Here is a 24,066-nt window from a genome sequence, read left to right as displayed (position 1 = left end):
TGCCTTTTTTTTCTTCTCTTTTTTCAACATCCGCACACATGACCATTTTCGCGCCAAATGTGAGCTACGTAATGAACTAAAACGACTCGTGAGCGTGTAAATGACACCGTGAAAAACAATAAAGTACTTGTTCTGTTAGTAAGAGTCGATTTTATGAACATTTTGTGAGTAAAACTAGCAAAGATATGTGTTTAATATGGGAACTGTTTTACTCCGCGGATGTGTAAGTGAAGCGGTGATGTAAGCGGGTGGTTCGGTTCTAACAGTAAATGATGCAGAGGCACGAAGTTCCGGGAACTCTCAGTCAGTGATGAAGTCACGAAAAAAATAATAAAATAAAAAACGTGAAAAACAACATTAATGGAAAAAATGCAATGGAATAAAATAATAAAATAAAATAATAAAAAATGTATAAAAAAGATTAATGGAAAAAATGTGATGGAATCAAATCAAATCAAATAATATAAAATGAAAAAGTAACAAGAAAAGATAAATAAAACAACAAAAATCAATTAAATACATAAAACATTGAAAAATAAAATGACAGAATAAAAACACAAGATTAAAAAAATAAGTAAAAAATCTAAAAATGTAAATAAGAGATATATATTAAAAGAGAAAGTAAAATAAAATAACAATAAAAAAGAAAAGAAAAAATATTAAAGGAAAAAAAATAACAGAAGAAAACCCATTAAGAAATAAAATACTTCATTATAATCAAAACACAATTATGAAGGAAAAGAGACAAACATTATCATCATCCATAATAATGAATCATTTAATGAATCAGTTAAACATATAATCCATTACACCAATGACTTCTTCTGTACCTCTGGTTTGTACTTCATCTATAGTCACTTGTGTTTCTGTTATTGTGTCCACCCCCTGTACACCACAATTATAAAGCCAGTCATTCCATTATACCTGTTCAGTACACTGCATTTTCACTTCACCTGTTCACCTCATTCACTGTATTGAAAATAAATGCAAAAAGCAATAGAATGTAGATTCGTTTGATGCTTTAAAAGCTTTGATTCTCAGCCCTTTAACCTCCTGCTGTCTCCTTCACACTACTGCCCTCTGGTGGCTGCAAAGAGGTCTACAGGTCTTATTCTCCTAGTCTTTAATGTATGATTTCTCTCTAATTCGTTGTTCCTTGTATGCAGTGTTGGAGTCGTTACTCCAGTAAACAGAATTTAAAAATAAACTCAGTTACAAGTAAAAGTCCTGCATTGAAAATATTCCTTTAATCAAAAATAACATAATCAGTCAAATCTGGAACCATCAAATGTTTTTACACGAAAGATTATCATTTTCTGTCAATTGTACTATATATTAATATACTAATAAATTCAGCTGTATTTGTAGAAACTGTTGTTCCTGCTACTGTGTATATTATAATGTAAGTTTACATGAACTATAAATACATATACCTCCACACTGCTCTACATCAGGCACACTGTACTATCGTGTAGTGGTAGAAGCAGCAGTAATAATAGTGGAAGTAATAGAAAAGTTTGGTATTGTATCAGTATTGGTAGTATTAGTGTTGTATGGGAGCAGTAGTAACAGCAACAGTAGTTCTACCAGTAGTAGTAAAAAGCCTTGTGAGTGAATCAGTGTGTTGTTGCAGCCAATAGAGAGCCACACACTACTAACTGTATACAGTATATACTACATTATTAATCATCATAGTACACAGTTTTAGCAGTTAGTATACAAAACAAATCAATAATCAATAGTAGTAGAGTTGTAGTTGTAGGAATAGTAGTATTGGTTGTGGGAGAAGTAGTAGTTATGAAAATAGTAGTTGTTCCAATAGTAGTAGCAGTTAATGTAGTAGTGATAGTAATCGTTATAGTTGTAGTAGTAGTAGTAGTAGTAGTAGTAGTAGTAGTAGTAGTAGTAGTGGAAACAGCAGTAATACTAACTTAAGTGGTAAAGGTCGTAGTAGGAGTCGCACAAGGAGTGGTGACAGCACGAACAAAGGTAGTAACAGTTGTACGAGTAGTAGTACTAGTACTAGTAGTAGTAGTAGTAGTTGTAATAACAGAAGGAGTGGTAACAGTAGTAATACTAACAAAAGTACTAGTTGCAGTAGTAGTAGTATGTAATAGCAGAAAGAGTGGTAACAGCAGGAATACTGACAAAAGTACTAATAGTCGTAGTCGTAGTAGTAGTAGTAGTAGCAGCAGAAGGATGGGTAACAGTAGTAATACTAACAAAAGTAATATCAGTCGTGGTAGTAGTAGTAGTAGTAGTAGTAGTAGTAGTAGTCGTAGTAGTAGTAGTCGTAGAAGTAGTAATAGTAGTAATAGTAGTAGTAGTAATAGTAGCAGAAGGCGTGGTAACAACTGTAATAATAACAAATGTAGACAGTAGTCACAGTAGTAGTCAGAATCAGAATCAGCTTTATTGGTCATGTACGTGTACGCATACAAGGAATTTGACGTACATACACAGAATTTACAAATAAACAGGAAAAAGGTTTAAATATCTAAAAAATAAAAAACAAGGACAACAAAAAACAAAATAAGTAGAACAGATGTATACAGGACACAAATTAAATTAGTCATACTGTGTGTGGACAAGGTTTCAAGTAATCGTGTTAATCACAGCAATATAACAGGGGAGTAATCACAGTTTAGTGGATTTTCCTCACAGCTGTTAAACAGCAGACAGCAGACTGTGTTACAAACTTCACCACCAACCGGAATGTGTTTGAGGTAACGTGAATGTGGTTTTGTATTTCTGCGTCATCGTGACCCAGAATGTTTATCTGCTGTCAGATTAAAATCAAGACAAAGAAACGTTTCTCTAAATCAGTTCAGAGAAAGAGAGAAGTCTGGGAAACAATAATCATTTAGAAAAAGACAATAAAACAAAGATAATAAGAGGAAACCATAAATGAATCTGCTCTGATAACTGACAGTAACATTCATCTTCTCTTTTAACAACAGACATTTGAAAATTCACAAAACAGTGTGTAGGTCTTAGTTTGATGAACCACACAATGAATAAAAAGAAGCTTAAGCTTTAAACTACACTTTTCTATCCTACAGAGACATAAAACTATATGATCCTGCCTTGAATTCATCATTATATGATCTTTAACAGCAGTGTTCAGTGTGAAAGTTCAACTCTACGCTGATGACATCGTTGTGTATGACTGTGTGTGTAAATGAGTGAATGTTAACCAGTAGTGTACATCTGGTGTGATATAGTGTTAGATGACTGACATGAAATACTGATACTAAAGCTAGTACTAATTAACTGAATATGTATCAAATATGAATGCTGCCAGTAAACCTTATTCATACATACAAATCTTTTTTGATGTAAACACAATAACAGGTGTGGAATGTATCGTAGTAATACCAATAATGCATTTGTAATTGGAGTATATTGTAATAGTTCTAGCCTATTATTAGTATTTGTGTTACCGACATTTCACTGCGAGCTGTTACCAACAGCAGTTAAGCTGTTAAATAGTGACCTGATGACAAATTGTTGGAGTAGTATTTGAAGTATTGTAGCAGGAGCAAAAGTATATGTAGTTGTAGTATTTGTCAAGTCAATATAACTATATTTATACTGCACTTTAGAGAAAGTACGATAGAGCCAAACAGGCTTCAAAGACAAAATAAAACACACAAATCCAAACACAGATACCAGATGTACTCCCACAAACACAGAGTCTAAACCAGAGCAGAGACTGATGGACAGAGATCACCAAATAGAAGGAGATGAATAAGAACCGAGAAAGTTCTGTCACAAGACAAAAGTTGTTATCTAGAAAGATGTTTCAGTCTGTGAGTCCATCAGGTTTCTATCAGAGCTGGTAGAAGTAGTGGTACTATTTGTAGTAGTATTGTGTTAGTTACAGTAGAAATAGTAACAGTAGTAACAACAATACCAGCAGTGATACTGATGTACTGCTGTGTGTTTTTTTATCCACTGTGTGTTTGATGACGACCATCATCAGCATCATCTGGATACCCTGCTCTTCCTCTGACTGACCACAGGGTGGCGCTCCTTCTCTGTGATCTTTAATGTCTGCAGCAGCAGAGGCCTTCTCTTGTCTTCTCCATGTCAGTCTCACCATCCGCCTGCCAGCCTCTGTAGTAGGAACACCAGTCTCACTCTGCACCTGCTACCCCTCAGTGGTTTATCTACAAGAGACTCTGATCCTTTCTCAGACAAACAGGCTGCATGTGGACCTATTCAGAACACACTAGTTTAGACATATTTAAACCAAGAGATATAGTTGATGTTGCTGCTATGATAAATCAAACTCCAACAAGACAAATCTCACAAGAGCCTTCCAAATGAAAAATGCCTCTTTAATAATAAGGAGCGTTACAGAGGTTTTACACATGTCCTTCACACAGTTTTTACCTCTAAAACAATAAGTATAAATATTACAACATAAATTCATCTTCATCAGCATGTTCATGACAGCTTCCCTCTCCTGAGCTCCACCTCAGCACAGCTTGTTACTTTTCTCACCACATTTCCTTCTTTAATGGACAAACAGCACTGAAGCAAAGAGACTAAACTCTGGAGCTTCATGAACAAACGCTGTTGGATTGTTCTCTAGGAGCGCTGCTGACATCTAGGACTGAAAACACCAATGAGTCTGTGGTCATGCAACATATCCTCAATCAACAGTTTATATGATATCTTATGTTACAAAGACATGATGGCAGGTCACCAGTGATGGTTTAAAAAACACATAAAATATGAAGAATATGAACTCAATAAATACACTTGCTGAACAGACATCAAAAGACGGAACTCAACACTAAATCTCTTCATTTGGAACATGATTGTTTGTGTGTAGAGACCATGTGTCTGCTGTGAAAGAAGCCCGTTATCAGACAGCAGCCTGATGTTCCTGCAGCAGGGGCTGATGGGAGGAGTGAGGACCTGTCAGAAACCACAGCAGGGGCTGATGGGAGGAGTGAGGACCTGTCAGAAACCACAGCAGGGGCTGATGGGAGGAGTGAGGACCTGTCAGAAACCACAGCAGGGGCTGATGGGAGGAGTGAGGACCTGTCAGAAACCACAGCAGGGGCTGATGGGAGGAGTGAGGACCTGTCAGAAACCACGTGTCCCTCGTCTGATCTCACAGCTCCTCCTTGTTTGTCCTCAGCTGCATCAGAGCTCCACTTCTCCTCAGGTTCACCAGAGGAAACACCGCTGCACACAATGCTTTTCCTCCCAGCTGCTGCTCTGTGCTGTCTGTGTTCAGGTGAGTGTTTCCAGCCAATCAGGAGCCAGCGAGCTCCACCTCTGACCAACACCGTCACGCTCACCTTCATCCACCTGTCTGTTTCTCTGCAGCGCTGGTTTCCATGGCAGCACAGCTGATTCAGGATGATTTAACGTTGACCAGGAGAGTTGGTGGGAAAGTCTCCTTCAGCTGTCGAGGCACTGACCAGTGTGACGGTGGTTATGATTATGTATTCTGGTACCAGAAGAGAGACAACGAAGCATTCACACTGATTCTTGATATTCGTAGGAGTTCTGGTAACATATATAATGGTTACAATCATCCTCAGAAAGATGATTTCTCAGCTGTGAAGAAAAAGAACAGCTTTGAGTTGGAGATCCAGAAGGTTAAACTCACTCATTCAGCCTCCTACTACTGCTCCTGTTATAAGCTCCACAGTGAGAAATGATTCCTGCAGCCTGAACAAAAACCAACAGATGAGCAGATGTCAAACAGCGTTTGTGACAGGAAGAGAGCAGTAAACCACAGCTCAGGTTCATGTTCCTCCTCCATCTCAGCCACAGTCACAAACTCTCTGAACTGAGGGATTTAACATTCATTTCACTTCATATTCATTCATTCATCAGATATTCCTGCAGCTTCTTGTTGTTTCACACAGAGAGGACAAACTAGTGGCTCAGAGACACAAGGATGAAATCATCTAAAGAAATAATCCAAATAAATGAGATAAAAAACATGAATAATTCATTTTTAAAAAGCAGAGAATAATTATAAATATACATTAAAACACATAAACAAGCTTCATCATTTTGATGAAGATTAAAATGCTGCTGAAGGAATAAAGTCCATCCCTCCTCTTAATGCTGATCTGATCTGAATGCAAACACTTCCTGTGTCTCCTTCACAATAAAAGCCTCTCTTACGTCACATGTTGAAACAGATGTCATCAGATCCGTTTCTCTCCAGTAAGTGAAACAACTGAACTCTAGTATTTGTGAGATCTGGTCAGAGTATTAGTATTTCATGAAGGGTTTCTCTGGGAGCAGTGGGACCTTTGGCTCAGTCTCTCCTTCCAACCCAAACGTTGATCCAGATCAAGAGAACTGTTGGCCTCACTTCTATCTACAGTGGATGTTCATGGTCCCCAGAGGATGAGTCCTAATATGTATACCAGCTATAAGAGTCTGTTTAACTGTTAACCAGAGAGATGTCTCATGAACATACAGCATGTGGCTGAATATTGGTATTGAGTAACTGTTGACAGTGTTTGTTCAGTGTGTGTGTGTGTGTGTGTGTGAACAGTAACTCTGGTCTCATGTCGCTCTGATTTAAAGAGTAGAAGAGGATCACAACTCGTTCTACTTGAGATGAAAACAAGACTACAGAGCAACACACACTGGCTCTGTCACCAAGCGTCCTGTCATTGGATGCACAGACGTCATAAATCAAAGGAATGGACGCTTTACAAAGTGACCTGATGATGAAAACGAACCACAGTCAGCAGGATTCATCCTCTGGGGAACAGGAACGTGTGAAGCAAGGATCCACGGAGACGCTCTGCTAGTGAGTCTGAAGAGGAAATACAAGAAGAGACGGTCATGTTAGTATGAAGACATGAGAAACACGTCATGGAGCTGAAATATGAATCTGCTTCATTAAGTGGACTCGTTCACCTCAGCAGGTTTTTGTATCACTCTGGTTCACTGTGGGAGGAGGAGGATATCTCTACTTGATCTTTGGTTCAGGAACTGAACTGTATGTATCAGGTAAGAAAACACATGTATTTCCTTCAGTTGTTGTATTAAACACGTTGAAATGTGTTTCAGTGAGTTCTGCTGCTTCAGGCTTCACATGTTACTGTTTTCATCATGAGGAGAGAAGTCTTGCTGCTTGCAGCTGTTGTTACATGAAACAGGTTCAATCTCACTGAACAACTCAAGATATTCTTTATTTATGCAGATTAAACTGAGTCATGAAGAAAAAGTGTGATATTGAAATGTATTAAAATATACAGTATCTGATCCTCTCGCTTATTAAACACCGTCTCACATCAGAACTTATATTAAAGTAAAATGTAGTCTTATTTAAAGTGTATAACTTTAAATGTGTTTTTAAATACTATAATTAATAAATACTTTTTAAACGGTAGTATCGGCCTCTAGCCTTTTATATTTTAAATGATGGTCCATCTTTCTTTTAGTGGAAGATATATTCATATGAGACGCTTATTATAATCATATCCAATATAATATATAATATAAGTGTATGTTAAATACTATATATCATATTAATTTGTATTATATTATATAATTTTGTTTTACATCTTTTTTATTTCATTTTATGTATTTACCTTTAATGTTGTAGTTTTGTTTGAAATTAAAATTGTTATGAAAAAGAGCAATTAGTAATTAGAGTAAATTATATGAAGGTAAATATAAAGTATGTTTATTGTAATAATGATTGAAATAACGATTGTGTTTCACATAAAGACAAATATTCAGTTCATAACAAAATGTTTGTTAACTTTAAAAAAAGAAACTTTCCTTTTGTGTGAATATGAATCACATTATCATATTATATGAATGTTTCCCTCTGATGATGAATAAGTTTAATCTTGTCTTGATTTAGCAGTTTTTAACACATTTAACATTTCTGATCATATCATTGTAGTCGTGTACAAACGTTAGAATTGAAATGAGAAAATACAACTATTGAAGTATTTATAGGTTAATAATTTATTTTATTTTATATTATATGTACATTTTCCCTCAGGGATCAAAACATCCTTTTATTTTATTTAATAACTAAAGATGTTAATTTTACATATCTGAACATATAAATGTTACAAAAAATGTAAAAAACACTATTGATGTATTTGAGTAGAATATTTAGTTTATTTAGTAAATATATAATCTTATAATCTTATGTTATTGTTATCTTATATATTGTACAAAGAATCCATTAAATGAAGATAAATGCTGTAATTATATGATATTATATTTCATATATGATATGATATGATATGATATTATATAATACAGTGCAGCGCTGTCAGCTGCTGATGACTGTGTGAATGTGTGTCTGTGCTGCTTGTTGCTGCTGTCAAACTTCAGATGAGCAGGTAGTGAAGCCCGTGGTGAGCGTGTATCCAGCAGCATCCAGAGCCCACCTGGAGGGGAGGAGCTCCCTGCTGTGTCTGGCCTCAGCCATGTTTCCTCCTCTGGTCCAGTTCTCCTGGAAAAGACGAAAGGACAACGGTCCTCTGGAGGAGCTGCCCTCTGCTGAGGGAGAGCAGCTGGAGCTCAGAGAGTCCACGCGCACCGCCGCCATCTTGCTGATCCATCAGCAGGAGAGCAGCACTTATAGATACCGCTGCTACGTCCGTCACGAGGGGGGCACAGTGGAGGCCCAACCAGAACCAGGTAATGAAGGCTCAGTGACTGTGTTCAGGGATTCAGCTTCATGTGGAGACGCTGCTGTCAACGAGAGCAGAGGAGCAGAGGACTGATGTCTCTCACTCAACACATGGCACTCCTTTTCTCTTTCAGTGGTTTGTACTCCTCCAGCACCTCCTCCATCATCTCCTCCATCACCTCCTCCATCTCCTCCATCATCTCCTCCATCATGTCCTCCACCATCTCCTCCATCATCTCCTCCATCATGTCCTCCACCATCTCCTCCATCACCTCCTCCATCTTCACCTCCATCATCACCTCCAGCATCTCCATCATCTCCTCCAGCACCACCTCCTCCAGCAGCTTCTGTCCCGTCTCAGTACCAAGTGAAGCTGCTCTGCCTGCTGTACACAGTGCTGATAGTGAAGAGTCTGGTGTACTGCTGTGGACTCTCTCTGCTGATGGTCCTCAGAAACAAGGGACCGTCCACCACCTGAACACATGCTGACTCACTGATTTCTGCCTTTTCTCACCATCAAATCTCATCAATTCTTCTCTGTTATCACTTTGATCAGTATTCACAAATATCTGTTATGATGTGACGGTTATAAAATGTATGTTTTCATGTTTAGATACAATAATCCTAAAGGTATGAATACACACAACACACACACACTTTTACATTTCTGGTTCCATACATTAATTCTGTGTGATGATATTTTGTAGTATTTCCACTTTAAATTGTATAAAATGTCAAATGAATTTGAATCATTAGCCGTCTGGTAAATATTCTATTCTTTAAAGTATATTTCTGTTCTTGTGTTTCTTTTAATACATTTTTCAGAGTGCTGCAGGTTTAGTGTAACATTCTCAATAAAGTGAAAAACCACAGTGTTTGATCAACCTTCTTGTTTCTTTCTTGTTTATTCTTCATAGTAAATAATCAGAAACAGAATCTACTTGATAGTCCGTGTTCGTTGACACCTACAAGTGATCTGATTGTGTTTGTCAGTAGCTTTGAACATATTCTCACACAGCGCCAAGAACAAATGTACAGGAAGAGATGAATACAAGCACACAGCTGAACAAGGACAACGAAGCTAAGCCAAGAGAAGCAAATACATACACACAGCTATTATCTACAAGTCAGTAGGTTTTACTAAACATTATTATAAACAACATAACAAATATTTACATTATATTTTATTAATATATTTATTATATTATAATAATATTTTTGCTGAAAAATTAACATTTCTCTGCTCTTAAAAATAAGCAGTTTATTATATATATATATACATTGACTGTATATGTTTTGAATACATAACACATAGTTGTTTGTTTTTTGTTTTGTATTCACTTTATATAAAATAACTGTGATTTAAATTGACAAATAAAATTGTGTTTTTGCACTTTTTGTCTTGTTTTAAAAATATATTTCATTTTACAAAAACTTTAAATAATATCAATATAAAACAATAGCATAATAATGTACGTGTTGCATCTGCCTCTTCTTTCTACAATTATTTTAATTAATGGTACTAATATACATTTTTATCATTATTAATAATATCATTATTATTGCCACTCAGAAATCCAACAGCTGTATTTAGCCTGCTGCTGTTTTTAAACAGAGCCGTGTTATTAACACTCTGTTAGCATCAATGTGAGCTAATAAAGTACATATGAAGATATGTTCTTTTATTTCAGGATTTGAACTGTTCCTCTCTCAGATTACAAACACAGATCAGAGCTGAGACGGTGAGTACTGAGCGCTGACCTCAAAGTGAAGTTCCTGGAATGGTTCTTTAACCAGAGTGGATGGTTGTAACTGTCACTGTGTTGCTAATGTGAGAAAGGCTGCAGAGCAGAAACCCAAACGGCCCGTCTGCTGCAGGAGAGGAAGTGGTGATTCGCTGTGAACAGTTTGTTTATGACTCCTAATAACCACAGAGAACAGATTCTCATCTGCTGCTGTAAACTCTCATGAACTCCTCTTCCTCTCTGCAGCTCTTCTTCTGGTCTCTTGTTGTCTGGAGGCCTTTGCTCCTCTGAGCCCTCCGCCCAGAGACCAACGATGACGACCCACCTGGAGGTCTCGTCCACGGAGTTCAGCTTCATCAGAGGAGAACTTTACAGTTAACGCTTGGTGTTGATGAGGGCCAACACGTCCTCTGTTGAACTCTCTGGCTGGAAGTTCGAGGTCAGGGAGATAGATCCATGTTGAGGTTCAGCTTCTCAAATGTCTTTTTGATCAACCAGTTGAAGAAGTGAGCGGCTCTGAATCAGGAGCTGTAGTTTGTTTCTGTCAGCGTTTCCTCAACAGAAACAACTGAGACAAGATTAAACAGCAGAGGCTATGCTGTCATCTCAGTATCTTAATATTAATTCATATTATTAATGCATGTTGACAACATGCTCAATATTACTCTGTTGTCGTGTTTGTTACAGTGAGTTCAACCAAACACAGAGAGTGAACTACAAGAAATGAGACTGAATACTGAAATAAACTGCTTCATGTTCTGAAGTGAATAAAGTGAATACTATAGCAACAGCATGCGTTTGTGCTTTTATTTCACTCATTTCATTTCTATATGTTTTATACATGAAAGCATAAATATCTTTTACAGAGAATAAATGCACTCTCTTAAATATTCTGTGAAGTTATTCTGCAGACAAATTTAAAAACATCTCAAGAAAACAGATTTACATTTAGGTGATCATTTCTAAGTATGAATATATTTGCCTTTTCTCTCTAATGAAATCCACATTAATGATGTTCAATGAAATGAATTATCTAATTATCTAGAAATAGACCCAAGTTAAATGTTTTTGCTTTATTTATTAAAACTGGGGATTGAATCAAAGAGAAACACAAATACAAAATGACAAAAATATGATTATTAAAAACAAGAATAAGAAAACAGAACTTTATTCATGAAACAAATTTTATACAAATGTGATTAACAATCAATAACATAGAGATTAAAGCAAAAGACAAAGTATAACATTTGGATATGTATTACAATATTAGGTGTAAAATAAGCAATTTTATAATAAAAATAGTGAAAGTTGCTGAAGGAGATCTTAACCTGTTATTTAATGAGGTAATAAAATATATCTTATTCCTTTGTTCCATAGAGCTCCATTGTTTTCCAAAAATATCAACACTTATTAACCATTAAGGCTTCATTCACAGATATTTGTGTTTACATTGTATTCATGTATTTGTGAATACTGATCAAAGTGATAACAGAGAAGAATTGATGAGATTTCATGGTGAGAAAAGGCAGAAATCAGTCAGTCAGCATGTGTTCAGGTGGTGGACTTCACTAAAGTTTCACTTCCAGCGAGTAAGAAAGTCCCAAAATAACAGGAACAGTGGCTGGAAATAAATGGAAAAGTTGACAAATCCTTAAATATATTAAATAAAAACTGGAAGAAATGAAAGATATTTATATGAGATGTGACACCGACTAAATGAACGCCTGATTAAAATATATTTGTATGAATATTGAAATGTTATTTTTTGAAAACTTCTATTTATTTGCAAAACCTACTGAACTATTTGTGTAGATGTTGTTTATAGCTTTGTGAAAAACACAATAAAAGTTCTCAGTGGTCAAATGTTCCCAGCGGTCACATGTTCCCAGCGGTCATGTGACTTTACCTAAAGAAGAAGAAGCGTCATGATTGACTTTGATTCTTACGCATCAAGGTTGCCAGGAGACAGAGGGAGGACATCTCCAGGTCGATGCTGTCCTGGAGTTCGCGGCCGCTCGTCCTGCCGGACGTGACGACGACGGCGGCGTTCTCGCTCTTCGCGGCGTGCGAACCGGAGGCGGCGGGCGCCTTGTCCTCAGGCGCCCTCAGTATCTCCACCGTGACCCGGTCGCCGTGCTGCAGCGCCGCCGGCTCGTTCTCCTCGCCGTCCTTCGGGGGGGCAGCTCTTTGGGAGGGAAGCCGTGGCGGATGCACTGCTGCGCCGGCGGCACGCCGAACTGGTCGGCGATGCTCCTCTGCAGCTCCGAGAAGGTGGTGTGGACCTGCAGGGTCAGCATGGCCTGCCGGCCGTCGCTGGTGGTCACGCGGATCTTCTTCTCCTTGTTGGACGACGGGGAGGAGGATTTGGTCGGGGTGGCCGGAGTGGAGGAGGAGGAGGAGGTTTCCAGTGAGCCGCCGGCGGAAGACGTCCGGATCTTCTGCTCCTGCTTCAGCTTGTCGGTTAGCCTCTTCTGGGTGACGAAGGCCTGCTCGCTGATGCTCTGATGGATGCTGCGCTCCGCCCGGCTCATCGTCAGCTCCTCCTTGTGGAGCGTCTTGGCTTTCTGACCGGTCAGGATGATCTTCGTTGGTCGGCTGGTTGTCCGGCGGCGGCGTCTCCGCGGCATCGGTGAGCCGCTGGGCGTGAGCCCCGGCGATGGACACCGGGTTGTACTCGTCCGGGTTCTTCTTGGCGGTGTGGTGCAGGATGGTGTTCACCACCTTCTGCACCAGGATCTCGCTGCCAAACTTCCCCGGGAAGTGCTTGGTAACCAGCTTCATGGCCACGTCGTACACGTTGCTGTTCAAAGCCGGCTCGGCCTCGTACTGGAACCAGTACACCGTCTCTCCCACCACCCGCCCCCCCCACTCCAGCGTGATGGGGAAGGCCTCGGGGAGGTTGTCGTACTCCTTCTCCTCCCAGTAATGCTTGAAGCCGCACCCGCACTTCCCGCCCTGGGAGCGGGTGTTGGTTCGGTCCTCGTCCAGGTAGACCACCACGCTGTTGCCGCAGATGTGGCGCACCGACGTGCCTTCACACCAGTTGCAGGTGTTGAGGGAGCTGAGTTTATAATCCGGGGCCAGGACGTCCCTCTGGGGGTTATAGGAGCAGACCACGTTGTTGAGGGGGAAGCTGTAGTTCTTGTCCGGCCGCAGCTGGCCGTGAGTGGACTTGGCCAAGTTGTAGAGCTTCCCGCTGGGAACCAGCCACTCCGGCAGGACGTGGAGCTCGGAAAGGGCGCCGCAGATCAGGCAGCGGTGCAGCCGGTTCTCCGTCACCGACTTTTTCGCCGCCTCGGTCACCTCCTCGGGCTGGATGCCGATGACACCGGTGCGCCTGTAGACGTACTGGTGCACGTCGGCCACCAGCGACGGGTGGATGCTGTGCTTCTCCATGAACACCTCCTCCATGGCGTTGACCAGCCGCATCAGGTACTTGTCCTGCAGGCTGCGGTCGCCGCCGATCACGCAGCTCCCGTCCGGTTCCAGCTTGATGTACTTCCTGATGAGCTCCTGAGGGACCCCCCAGACCTTCGGCAGCAGGCGGGCCGGCAGCTTGGGCAGCACGGTGTTCTTGATCCCCACCAGAGGGATGTAGTGGTTCCTGCCCGAGCTGCTACACGCGATGCAGATGGGCTTGTTGAGCTTCCCGTCTTTCCCCCGGCACTGCTCCTCGGCCACCAGGCCCGGCAGGAAGGTGGCCGAGTAATCCCCAGAGCTCCTCATCCCGCTCAGGGAGTCCAGCAGGATTATGGGTCGGTGGAGGACGTTTGGCTAAACCAAATATGTGGATGTTGCGTAGTCCCAGCGGGACGCCCTCGGGCGGGATGAACAGGGGGTTGCACTCGTTGATGATGTCCTCCCACTTGGCGGCGTCGATAAAATCCTGAAAGAGGGCCTTGTAGCAGTCCAGGTTCTGCTTGAAGTTCTGTTTCAGGTTCTCCCTCAGGGCGTGCCAGAACAGTTCTCTGCCCACCAGCGCTCTGGACATGGCGTGGACCAGACAGTGGCCGTCTCCGTCCACGTGGACCGGGATGAGACATTCCCCGCTGCCGTTGGCCTTCTTCACCTCCTCCAGGGTGTCGTGGAGGTATATGAGGCTGCCCGACCGGTCCTTGCCGTAGCCCATGGTGGAGACGTGGTCCGGCTCGATCAGGAACGCCCGGTCCCCCAGGAGCAAGCAGTCGAACATCTCGCCCTGGTTCATGTCCCTCAGCAGCTTGGCCTTGCCGGTCTGCTTGTCTATGCCGTACCTGGTGAGCACCGGGGACAGCAGCTTGCAGTGGTAGTTGGACAGACCCATCACCTTCACCAGCTCCGTGCCTTTCTTAGGGGCCCCCGTGACGCCCAGCAGGGCGTTTCTGAGCAGGTTGTGGAGCACCACGTCCGGATCGGTCACCTCCTCGACGGTTAACAGGTTCTTCTGCTCGTGCCGCTGGCCGCTGGCCCCCCGATTTGTGGGACTTGTAGTTGTGCCGTGTCGTCGTGTTTTTAATATGTACACACCAGAAGCAGAAGGACAACTTGTTTTGATTTCCTTTGAGTCCGTCTGACGCTAACACGACAGCAGACATGTTTAAGTTCACGTGAAGACATTGTTAAAGGATTCAGAACCGGAAACGTCAACGCTCGATTGACTACATTTACCAGAATGCAACACGCCGCAGCGACGTTTTGTTGTCAACACGGCAGAGTCATGGCGGTTTGTGCGCATTGGACGGGTTGTTTCCAGAAGTATCTTAAATATTTGGGACCTAAAATGTAATAAAAGTATACATGTTTGGGGCTGCGCGTGATTGTACAGTTGTGTGGTGTTGTGTAGTTTGTGTGATTAATATAGAGTGAGTTAATGTTCCTCTCTGGACCCGGAACCTGGAGAGAAAGACACCGTCCACTGACTCCATTCAGACATGTGTCACTTTAGTTCTTCTTCACCGAACAGACACGCGCTGACTCGGTACCGGTGGTGCGATGATACTCATACATGTACTGAAGTATTGTGTTTAAGTACAAATGTGAGGTACTTGTACTTGTCATCCAGCTCCGCTGTTACAAGGACAGATACAGGAGATCACCCTGTCACTGCAATAAGACTACATGAGTAAAGTAATGAAGTATATACCTGTGTGTGTGTGTGTATATATATATATATATATATATATATATATATATATATATATATGTTTATATGTGTATCTGTCTGTCTGTTTGTATATCTGTCTAGATAAATAGTTTGTTTTTCAGATAAATGCTCTAGAAAGATGTTCAGTCTGTGAGTCCATCAGGTTTCTATCAGAGCTGGTAGAAGTAGTGGTACTATTTGTAGTAGTATTGTGTTAGTTGCAGTAGAAATAGTAACAGTAGTAACAACAATACCAGCAGTGATACTTGTGATGTACTGCTGTGTGTGTTTTTATCCTCTGTGTAGCATTTCAAACTTAAAGCTCTTGAAAATCTCAGTCATGAGACAATTTGTCTAATTTCACATTTGATTTTAGAGGAAACGGTAAATAGTTACAAACTAATTTCACTTCAGGTTAATAGCAGACCACCTCAAGGTGACCACAGGGTGGCGCTCCTTCTCTGTGATCTTTAATGTCTGCAGCAAACGGCAGCAGAAATCCACCATGAGATGAAGTTTAGTTTGAAATCTGTCACACAGCCGTGTTGGAAGAGCTCATTCATGGATGTGACAGCTGCTGTCACACAGCTGCACTGTGTGGTCATTCTTCCAACAGATGTTCATGGAGACAGTGATCACTCTGAGGAGCTACTGGTTCCCTAGATTCCAACTGATTGGGAACCAGTTCCCTACAATGTAATACATCAAGATTCACTTTGAGAGACAAATGTCACATGAAAAATGCCTCCTCTGCTGATGGGAGGAGTGAGGACCTGTCAGAAACCACAGCAGGGGCTGATGGGAGGAGTGAGGACCTGTCAGAAACCACAGCAGGGGCTGATGGGAGGAGTGAGGACCTGTCAGAAACCACAGCAGGGGCTGATGGGAGGAGTGAGGACCTGTCAGAAACCACAGCAGGGGCTGATGGGAGGAGTGAGGACCTGTCAGAAACCACAGCAGGGGCTGATGGGAGGAGTGAGGACCTGTCAGAAACCACGTGTCCCTCGTCTGATCTCACAGCTCCTCCTTGTTTGTCCTCAGCTGCATCAGAGCTCCACTTCTCCTCAGGTTCACCAGAGGAAACACCGCTGCACACAATGCTTTTCCTCCCAGCTGCTGCTCTGTGCTGTCTGTGTTCAGGTGAGTGTTTCCAGCCAATCAGGAGCCAGCGAGCTCCACCTCTGACCAACACCGTCACGCTCACCTTCATCCACCTGTCTGTTTCTCTGCAGCGCTGGTTTCCATGGCAGCACAGCTGATTCAGGATGATTTAACGTTGACCAGGAGAGTTGGTGGGAAAGTCTCCTTCAGCTGTCGAGGCACTGACCAGTGTGACGGTGGTTATGTATTCTGGTACCAGAAGAGAGACAACGAAGCATTCACACTGATTCTTGCTATTAGTAAGAGTTCTGGTAACATATATAATGGTTACAATCATCCTCAGAAAGATGATTTCTCAGCTGTGAAGAAAAAGAACAGCTTTGAGTTGGAGATCCAGAAGGTTAAACTCACTCATTCAGCCTCCTACTACTGCTCCTGTTATAAGCTCCACAGCGAGAAATGATTCCTGCAGCCTGAACAAAAACCAACAGATGAGCAGATGTCAAACAGCGTTTGTGACAGGAAGAGAGCAGTAAACCACAGCTCAGGTTCATGTTCCTCCTCCATCTCAGCCACAGTCACAAACTCTCTGAACTGAGGGATTTAACATTCATTTCACTTCATATTCATTCATTCATCAGATATTCCTGCAGCTTCTTGTTGTTTCACACAGAGAGGACAAACTAGTGGCTCAGAGACACAAGGATGAAATCATCTAAAGAAATAATACAAATAAATGAGATAAAAAACATGAATAATTCATTTTTAAAAAGCAGAGAATAATTATAAATATACATTAAAACACATAAACAAACTTCATCATTTTGATGAAGATTAAAATGCTGCTGAAGGAATAAAGTCCATCCCTCCTCTTAATGCTGATCTGATCTGAATGCAAACACTTCCTGTGTCTCCTTCACAATAAAAGCCTCTCTTACGTCACATGTTGAAACAGATGTCATCAGATCCGTTTCTCTCCAGTAAGTGAAACAACTGAACTCTAGTATTTGTGAGATCTGGTCAGAGTATTAGTATTTCATGAAGGGTTTCTCTGGGAGCAGTGGGACCTTTGGCTCAGTCTCTCCTTCCAACCCAAACGTTGATCCAGATCAAGAGAACTGTTGGCCTCACTTCTATCTACAGTGGATGTTCATGGTCCCCAGAGGATGAGTCCTAATATGTATACCAGCTATAAGAGTCTGTTTAACTGTTAACCAGAGAGATGTCTCATGAACATACAGCATGTGGCTGAATATTGGTATTGAGTAACTGTTGACAGTGTTTGTTCAGTGTGTGTGTGAACAGTAACTCTGGTCTCATGTCGCTCTGATTTAAAGAGTAGAAGAGGATCACAACTCGTTCTACTTGAGATGAAAACAAGACTACAGAGCAACACACACTGGCTCTGTCACCAAGCGTCCTGTCATTGGATGCACAGACGTCATAAATCAAAGGAATGGACGCTTTACAAAGTGACCTGATGATGAAAACGAACCACAGTCAGCAGGATTCATCCTCTGGGGAACAGGAACGTGTGAAGCAAGGATCCACGGAGACGCTCTGCTAGTGAGTCTGAAGAGGAAATACAAGAAGAGACGGTCATGTTAGTATGAAGACATGAGAAACACGTCATGGAGCTGAAATATGGGCGACTCTGGGTTAGTGGAGAGCAGGGCCGTCCTTCAATCAGAGGGTAGGCGGTTCGATCCCCGACTCCAGACTCACTAGTTGCATGTTGAAGTGTCCTTGAGCAAGACACTTAACCCTAGAAACTGCTCCTGTAGCTGTGCCTACGGTTTAATAGAAGCTGAATTGTAATTTGCTTCAGATAAAAGTGTCTGTTAAATGACTGTAATGTAATGAAATATGAATCTGCTTCATTAAGTGGACTCGTTCACCTCAGCAGGTTTTTGTATCACTCTGGTTCACTGTGGGAGGAGAAGACTACTACTTGATCTTTGGTTCAGGAACTGAACTGTATGTATCAGGTAAGAAAACACATGTATTTCCTTCAGTTGTTGTATTAAACACGTTGAAATGTGTTTCAGTGAGTTCTGCTGCTTCAGGCTTCACATGTTACTGTTTTCATCATGAGGAGAGAAGTCTTGCTGCTTGCAGCTGTTGTTACATGAAACAGGTTCAATCTCACTGAACAACTCAAGATATTCTTTATTTATGCAGATTAAACTGAGTCATGAAGAAAAGTGTGATATTGAAATGTATTGAAATATACAGTATCTGATCCTCTCACTTATTAAACACCGTCTCACATCAGAACGTATATTAAAGTAAAATGTAGTCTTATTTAAAGTGTATAACTTTAAATATGTTTTTAAATACTATAATTAATAAATACTTTTTAAACAGTAGTATCGGCCTCTAGCCATTTATATTTTAAATGATGGTCCATCTTTCTTTTCGTGGAAGATATATTCAGATTAGACGCTTAACATAATCATTTCCAATATAATATATATTATAAGTGTATGTTAAATATTATATATCATAGCAATTCATGTTATATTATGTCATTTTGTTTTATTTCATTTTATATATTCACCTTTAATGTTTCCAAACATGTTGTAGTTTTGTTTGAAATTAAAATTGTTATGAAAAAAGAGCAATTAGTAATTAGAGTAAATTATATGAAGGTAAATATAAAGTATGTTTATTGTAATAATGATTGAAATAACGATTGTGTTTCACATAAAGACAAATATTCAGTTCATAACAAAATGTTTGTTAACTTTAAAAAAAGAAACTTTCCTTTTGTGTGAATATGAATCACATTATCATATTATATGAATGTTTCCCTCTGATGATGAATAAGTTTAATCTTGTCTTGTTTTAGCAGTTTTTAACACATTTAACATTTCTGATCATATCATTGTAGTCGTGTACAAACGTTAGAATTGTAATGAGAAAATACAACTATTGAAGTATTTATAGGTTTATAATTTGTTTTATTTTATATTATATGTACATTTTCCCTCAGGGATCAAAAAATCCTTTTATTTTATTTAATAACTAAAGATGTCAAATTTTACATATCTGAACATATAAATGTAATTGAAAATTGAAAACTGTAAAAGTTGACATTGTTGTGAAAATGTAAAAAAAACACTATTCATGTATTTGAGTAAAAATATTAGTGGTAACTATGTAATCTTAAAATCTTATATATTATTATCTTATATATTGTATTAAAATCCATTAAATGAAGATACATGTTACATATATCTTATTATATTATATTATATTATATCTTATTTTATGTTATATTATATTGTATTATATTATATTATATCACATTATATTACATTATATTATATAATGTTATATTATGTTATATTATATAATATTATATTGTATTATACTATATTATATCATATTATACTATATTATATTATATTATAAATTATTTTATAATATATTATATTATATCATATTAAACTGTATTATATTATATTATATATTATTTTATATTATATTATATCATATTATTTCATATTATATTATATTATATCATATCATATCATATTATATTATATTATATTACATTACATTACATTATATCATATCATATATGATATGATATGATATGATATTATATTATATAATACAGTGCAGCGCTGTCAGCTGCTGATGACTGTGTGAATGTGTGTCTGTGCTGCTTGTTGCTGCTGTCAAACTTCAGATGAGCAGGTAGTGAAGCCCGTGGTGAGCGTGTATCCAGCAGCATCCAGAGCCCACCTGGAGGGGAAGAGCTCCCTGCTGTGTCTGGCCTCAGCCATGTTTCCTCCTCTGGTCCAGTTCTCCTGGAAAAGACGAAAGGACAACGGTCCTCTGGAGGAGCTGCCCTCTGCTGAGGGAGAGCAGCTGGAGCTCAGAGAGTCCACGCGCACCGCCGCCATCTTGCTGATCCATCAGCAGGAGAGCAGCACTTATAGATACCGCTGCTACGTCCGTCACGAGGGGGGCACAGTGGAGGCCCAACCAGAACCAGGTAATGAAGGCTCAGTGACTGTGTTCAGGGATTCAGCTTCATGTGGAGACGCTGCTGTCAACGAGAGCAGAGGAGCAGAGGACTGATGTCTCTCACTCAACACATGGCACTCCTTTTCTCTTTCAGTGGTTTGTACTCCTCCAGCACCTCCTCCATCATCTCCTCCATCATCTCCAGCACCTCCTCCATCTTCACCTCCATCATCACCTCCAGCATCTCCATCATCTCCTCCAGCACCACCTCCTCCAGCAGCTTCTGTCCCGTCTCAGTACCAAGTGAAGCTGCTCTGCCTGCTGTACACAGTGCTGATAGTGAAGAGTCTGGTGTACTGCTGTGGACTCTCTCTGCTGATGGTCCTCAGAAACAAGGGACCGTCCACCACCTGAACACATGCTGACTCACTGATTTCTGCCTTTTCTCACCATCAAATCTCATCAATTCTTCTCTGTTATCACTTTGATCAGTATTCACAAATATCTGTTATGATGTGACGGTTATAAAATGTATGTTTTCATGTTTAGATACAATAATCCTAAAGGTATGAATACACACAACACACACACACTTTTACATTTCTGGTTCCATACATTAATTCTGTGTGATGATATTTTGTAGTATTTCCACTTTAAATTGTATAAAATGTCAAATGAATTTGAATCATTAGCCGTCTGGTAAATATTCTATTCTTTAAAGTATATTTCTGTTCTTGTGTTTCTTTTAATACATTTTTCAGAGTGCTGCAGGTTTAGTGTAACATTCTCAATAAAGTGAAAAACCACAGTGTTTGATCAACCTTCTTGTTTCTTTCTTGTTTATTCTTCACAGTAAATAATCAGAAACAGAATCTACTTGATAGTCCGTGTTCGTTGACACCTACAAGTGATCTGACTGTGTTTGTCAGTAGCTCTGAACATATTCTCACACAGCGCCAAGAACAAATGTACAGGAAGAGATGAATACAAGCACACAGCTGAACAAGGACAACGAAGCTAAGCCAAGAGAAGCAAATACATACACACAGCTATTATCTACAAGTCAGTAGGTTTTACTAAACATTATTATAAACAACATAACAAATATTTACATTATATTTTATTAATATATTTATTATATTATAATAATATTTTTGCTGAAAAATTAACATTTCTCTGCTCTTAAAAATAAGCAGTTTATTATATATATATATACATTGACTGTATATGTTTTGAATACATAGCACATAGTTGTTTGTTTTTTGTTTTGTATTCACTTTATATAAAATAACTGTGATTTAAATTGACAATTAAAATTGTGTTTTTGCACTTTTTGTCTTGCTTTAAAAATATATTTCATTTTATAAAATGTTTTAATAATATCAATATAAAACAATAGCATAATAATGTACGTGTTGCATCTGCCTCTTCTTTCTACAATTCTTTTAATTAATGGTACAAATATACATTTTTATCATTGTTAATAATATCATTATTATTGCCACTCAGAAATCCAACAGCTGTATTTAGCCTGCTGCTGTTTTTAAACAGAGCCGTGTTATTAACACTCTGTTAGCATCAATGTGAGCTAATAAAGTACATATGAAGATATGTTCTTTTATTTCAGGATTTGAACTGTTCCTCTCTCAGATTACAAACACAGATCAGAGCTGAGACGGTGAGTACTGAGCGCTGACCTCAAAGTGAAGTTCCTGGAATGGTTCTTTAACCAGAGCGGATGGTTGTAACTGTCACTGTGTTGCTAATGTGAGAAAGGCTGCAGAGCAGAAACCCAAACGGCCCGTCTGCTGCAGGAGAGGAAGTGGTGATTCGCTGTGAACAGTTTGTTTATGACTCCTAATAACCACAGAGAACAGATTCTCATCTGCTGCTGTAAACTCTCATGAACTCCTCTTCCTCTCTGCAGCTCTTCTTCTGGTCTCTTGTTGTCTGGAGGCCTTTGCTCCTCTGAGCCCTCCGCCCAGAGACCAACGATGACGACCCACCTGGAGGTCTCGTCTACGGAGTTCAGCTTCATCAGAGGTCCTCTGTTGAACTCTCTGGCTGGAGGTCCGAGGTCAGGGAGATAGATCCATGTTGAGGTTCAGCTTCTCAAATGTCTTTTTGATCAACCAGTTGAAGAAGTGAGCGGCTCTGAATCAGGAGCTGTAGTTTGTTTCTGTCAGCGTTTCCTCAACAGAAACAACTGAGACAAGATTAAACAGCAGAGGCTATGCTGTCATCTCAGTATCTTAATATTAATTCATATTATTAATGCATGTTGACAACATGCTCAATATTACTCTGTTGTCGTGTTTGTTACAGTGAGTTCAACCAAACACAGAGAGTGAACTACAAGAAATGAGACTGAATACTGAAATAAACTGCTTCATGTTCTGAAGTGAATAAAGTGAATACTATAGCAACAGCATGCGTTTGTGCTTTTATTTCACTCATTTCATTTCTATATGTTTTATACATGAAAGCATAAATATCTTTTACAGAGAATAAATGCACTCTCTCAAATATTCTGTGAAGTTATTCTGCAGACAAATTTAAAAACGTCTCAAGAAAACAGTTTTACATTTAGGTGATCATTTCTAGGTATGAATATATTGGCCTCCCTAATGAAATCCACATTAATGATGTTCAATGAAATGAATTATCTAATTATCTAGAAATAGACCCAAGTTAAATGTTTTTGCTTTATTTATTAAAACTGGGGATTGAATCAAAGAGAAACACAAATACAAAATGACAAAAATATGATTATTAAAAACAAGAATAAGAAAACAGAACTTTATTCATGAAACACATTTTATAGAAATGTGATTAACAATCAATAAAATAGAGATTAAAGCAAAAGACAAAGTATAACATTTGGATATGTATTACAATATTAGGTGTAAAATAAGCAATTTTATAATAAAAATAGTGAAAGTTGCTGAAGGAGATCTTAACCTGTTATTTAATGAGGTAATAAAATATATCTTATTCCTTTGTTCCATAGAGCTCCATTGTTTTCCAAAAATATCAACACTTATTGACCATTAAGGCTTCATTCACAGATATTTGTGTTTACATTGTATTCATGTATTTAAGACATCTGTAAATAACTTTATAAAGAGAGATATTTAAAAACTGACCATAAATACGTCATAACAGATATTTGTGAACACTGATCAAAGAAATGAATTCCTGTTTGTTCATGTGTGTAAAGAACAGTGTCATCAGCGTAGAGCTTTACATCCACACTGACACACTTATAAAAGGGGGTCAGCACTGAACCTGGATCAGCCACACCTACTGACTTGTAGATAATAGCTGTGTGTATGTATTTGCTTCTCTTGGCTTAGCTTCGTTGTCCTTGTTCAGCTGTGTGCTTGTATTCATCTCTTCCTGTACATTTGTTCTTGGCGCTGTGTGAGAATATGTTCAGAGCTACTGACAAACACAGTCAGATCACTTGT

General features: G+C 39.4%; 2 protein-coding genes and 1 pseudogene across 2 annotated transcripts; 2 read left to right on the top strand and 1 right to left on the bottom strand.

Annotated features, from left to right (window-relative positions):
* Nucleotides 1-4,891: 4,891 nt before the first annotated feature.
* On the top strand, nt 4,892-9,534 carry LOC137884359 (uncharacterized). The gene is made up of 6 exons (XM_068726137.1): nt 4,892-5,057; nt 5,156-5,254; nt 5,347-5,621; nt 6,897-7,002; nt 8,350-8,658; nt 8,785-9,534. Exons 1-6 carry the CDS (start codon nt 4,892-4,894, stop codon nt 9,126-9,128), a joined length of 1,299 nt encoding a protein of 432 aa, XP_068582238.1. The 3' UTR covers nt 9,129-9,534.
* Nucleotides 9,535-12,318: 2,784 nt separating this feature from the next.
* LOC137884358 (deubiquitinating protein VCPIP1-like) lies at nt 12,319-15,377 on the bottom strand (annotated as a pseudogene).
* An 881-nt stretch (nt 15,378-16,258) lies between these two features.
* On the top strand, nt 16,259-21,416 carry LOC137884357 (uncharacterized). Its single transcript, XM_068726136.1, has 6 exons — nt 16,259-16,460; nt 16,559-16,657; nt 16,750-16,929; nt 18,499-18,606; nt 20,316-20,624; nt 20,751-21,416. The coding sequence occupies exons 1-6, from the start codon at nt 16,259-16,261 to the stop codon at nt 21,008-21,010; spliced, it is 1,158 nt and encodes a 385-aa protein (XP_068582237.1). The 3' UTR covers nt 21,011-21,416.
* Nucleotides 21,417-24,066: the final 2,650 nt, after the last annotated feature.

The sequence above is a fragment of the Cebidichthys violaceus genome, unplaced genomic scaffold (assembly GCF_023349555.1).
Source record: "Cebidichthys violaceus isolate CVI_PGR_0920_01 unplaced genomic scaffold, fCebVio1.0.p SCAF_38, whole genome shotgun sequence".
NCBI lineage: Eukaryota > Metazoa > Chordata > Actinopteri > Perciformes > Stichaeidae > Cebidichthys > Cebidichthys violaceus.
The sequence above is the reverse complement of the archived record's forward strand: the minus strand, read 5'-3'. Positions and strand labels throughout refer to the sequence as shown.